General features: G+C 40.1%; 1 protein-coding gene across 1 annotated transcript; it reads left to right on the top strand.

Annotated features, from left to right (window-relative positions):
• Positions 1–1006: 1006 nt before the first annotated feature.
• Positions 1007–2008, top strand: LOC110962534 (transgelin-like). Its single transcript, XM_022210530.2, has 4 exons — positions 1007–1186; positions 1280–1451; positions 1650–1752; positions 1858–2008. The coding sequence occupies exons 1-4, from the start codon at positions 1007–1009 to the stop codon at positions 2006–2008; spliced, it is 606 nt and encodes a 201-aa protein (XP_022066222.1).
• The last annotated feature ends 1030 nt before the right edge of the window (positions 2009–3038 follow it).

The raw sequence follows: 3038 nt of genomic DNA, 5'->3' as shown, positions 1-3038 counted from the left end.
ATGCTAAAACTGAATGAGCTCTGCCCCAATATAGAAAAGCAGAGACACATGTATACATCAAGTTTTTATTGGCTTCTTTCGTTTTTCCTTAATCCTGACTCTAAAGTATGGAAATTGCTGAATACTTCCTGGTTGTAGCTTCATATTAAATAATTAACTCTTTGTCACACAAAAATGGCCAAAATCTGGCAGCAAGGGTGTCAGAATGTTGAAAAATAGTGGACTACAGTTAAAACAGAGAAAATTAATTATTTAAATACAGGTAAACAGTGCATTTTATTTTTAAAATAGCATATAAATGCAGTATTCTATTATTTTTCTAGTTTTTATCTGTATAATAATAACAAAATTGTATACATAATCTTATTTTTCAAATAAAGAGAATAATAAATAATTAAAAGTAATTATCTGTAAAATATTCATATTTTTGCTGATTTAAATACAGTAAAAAAATGTAATGTCACAATCAAACATTGCAAAAACAAAACAAAACAACAACAAAAATAAAAATGTAAAAACTACCATTCATGAAATTATAGTTGTTGTTTTTTTTTAAATAAGGACGATATCTTTGGTTCTAATCTTTCAAAAGCGCAAAACTTTGTGATATGTAGATAGATAGATAGATAGATAGATAGATAGATAGATAGATAGATAGCCCAGAAAGCAAATATTCTACAACAAACTCCTGAAAGAAGTGAGGTTCAGCCAAAATTTAACTCGCTTTTGAAAAATCTCCTCATTCTAAAAGCTTGAAACGAACAGCTTCACTGAAAAAAAAGACCAGAAACACATTCCTGCACAAATCAGAAAGAGAATGACTAAAATCCTATTTATTCTGACTGCAGACAGGAATGTTAACACAAGCAGGGCAGGGATTCATGCGCGAATGTTGTTACATCTATTAAATATCCACATGGTAAAGGACACAATACACTGACAAGGAGTAAAGTTTGCTCAGCTCCCGGCCTATCTAACACCAGCTTTCCCTCCCTACAGGATCAACATGGCAAACAGAGGTCCTGCCTATGGTCTGACCCGCGAGGTTCAGAGCAAGATTGATAAGAAATACGACCCGGAACTGGAGGGAAGGCTGGTGGAGTGGATCATTGCCCAGTGTGGCTCTGGAGTCGGTCAGCCCGATCAAGACAAGACCGGCTTCCAAAACTGGCTCAAGGATGGATGTGTAAGTGTTGGGTTTGTATAAGTCTATAGATCCTTGTAATTCACACTGTCTATGCAGTATATTGAGGGTGATATGTTCTCTGTCTGTGTCTAGGTGCTTTGTGAGCTCATTAACAGCCTGTACGGAGCCAACAAGCCAGTCAAGAACATCAAGCACTCTGGCATGGCGTTCAAGCAGATGGAGCAAATCTCATTGTTCCTCAATGCTGCCGAAAAATATGGAATCACCAAAACGGACATGTTCCAGACTGTAGACCTCTTTGAGGGTAAGACCACCAGACGACCTCACCTGGACTGTAACAATGAAACCTGAAGTGTTTTGCAGACTATCTTCAGCATAAATGAGAAAGAGAATTGAAGCTGTATTGATGTTTAGCTCAATGTGTTGAGGTGGAGAGCACAGATCACTGTCTCCCCCTTGTATTTGTGTGATCTGTTCATGTGAGACTGTTCCGCATCTGCAGGCAAAGACCTGGCTGCCGTCCAGAGGACCCTGATGGCTCTGGGTAGTTTGGCTGTCACGAAGGATGATGGGAATTACAAAGGAGACCCCAACTGGTTCCATAAGTGAGTTTGAGCAATTTTTTTGTTGTTGCTCTCTGCGTGGAAAGCTGTAAAACAAAAGGAGGCGTGAGGAATGAGACTGACGGATGTGTGTTTGTGTGTGAGCAGAAAGGCGCAGGAGAACAGGAGGGATTTCTCTGAGGAGCAGCTGAACGAAGGCAAAAATGTCATCGGGCTGCAAATGGGCACAAATAAAGGAGCAAATCAAGCCGGCATGACAGGCTACGGACGACCGCGGCAGATCATCAACAACCCCTGAAGAACCTGAGCAGCGCTGAAACCCTCCTCCTCCTCCTCCTCCTCCTCCTCCTGTCCTCGGAAAGGCCAGTCAGCAAGGAGGGAGAAACTCTGACTCTTACCTTGGCCATGAGGAGAAATGTGACCTGACTGTTTTCAAGATCAACTGGACCAAAAACAGGGACCAACAAGAACATGTGCACATATGCAACACACACATCATGTTGAAAACACACACACCCACACACACACACCCACACACACACACACACACACACACACACACACAAACACACATCTTTAACAGTACAAATTAAACATTAAAATCAGTTTTTTTGCACTTTTGTAACTACCCTCTACTAGGCTGCTTGTAAATATTACTTCTCTTGAGATCATTCCATTTGTTTTGCATGTTTTAACTGATTGCCTTAAAATCAAATGTACTTTACATTAATGCAAACCACAGCCACTTGACATGCAGAATATTTCAGCGCATCATGTGAATCAGCTCGCAGCGACTTGTAACTTGCGTGAGAGAAATAATCCGTCACGTTCAGGCCTTAGTCTGCTTTACTTTAACATCTACATTACTGCAGCTCTTTTCAGGTCCTAAATGGATGAAACCACCATGTCCATTATTTATTTTACACCGTGTCCTTGGCTGCTTTTTGTGCATCTGCCAGCGGTATCCTTGTGACAACATAGCCATCAATTCTTGGATGTCACGGTGTTCCTGAATGCAGCACCAAGGTTAGTTTTGAAAATGTTTCCTGCCACAGCTGCAGGACAAAACAGCAACAATGCAACTTTAACAAAAAAAAGAGATAAAAACTGAGCAGACAGATTATCTCTCAGGCAAGAATTATGTCTCCGCTGATTCCTTGCGTACTAGAATTAAAGAAAAATGGCATGTTGTGGTTTACAGTAATGCTAACTATGGAATTTGGAGATGGTAGGTTGGAACAAGCACATCCATCAGTGTAGTCAAGGGTGAGTAAGTTTAGAAAGGTTTTAAAAGGGTTTGAGAATAACATAGAATACAATCATGTGTG

Source organism: Acanthochromis polyacanthus, chromosome 17 (genome assembly GCF_021347895.1).
Source record: "Acanthochromis polyacanthus isolate Apoly-LR-REF ecotype Palm Island chromosome 17, KAUST_Apoly_ChrSc, whole genome shotgun sequence".
NCBI lineage: Eukaryota > Metazoa > Chordata > Actinopteri > Pomacentridae > Acanthochromis > Acanthochromis polyacanthus.
Note: the sequence above shows the minus strand (reverse complement) of the source record. Positions and strands in the feature narration are given on the sequence as shown.

Bases quoted from the DNA above. Each gene is read 5' to 3' on its own strand.
- LOC110962534 (XM_022210530.2), top strand. From the start codon at position 1,007: ATGGCAAACAGAGGTCCTGCCTATGGTCTGACCCGCGAGGTTCAGAGC. The intron at 1,187-1,279 runs GTAAGTGTTGGG...GTCTGTGTCTAG, and splicing joins ACTGGCTCAAGGATGGATGT to GTGCTTTGTGAGCTCATTAA. The intron at 1,452-1,649 runs GTAAGACCACCA...CCGCATCTGCAG, and splicing joins GACTGTAGACCTCTTTGAGG to GCAAAGACCTGGCTGCCGTC.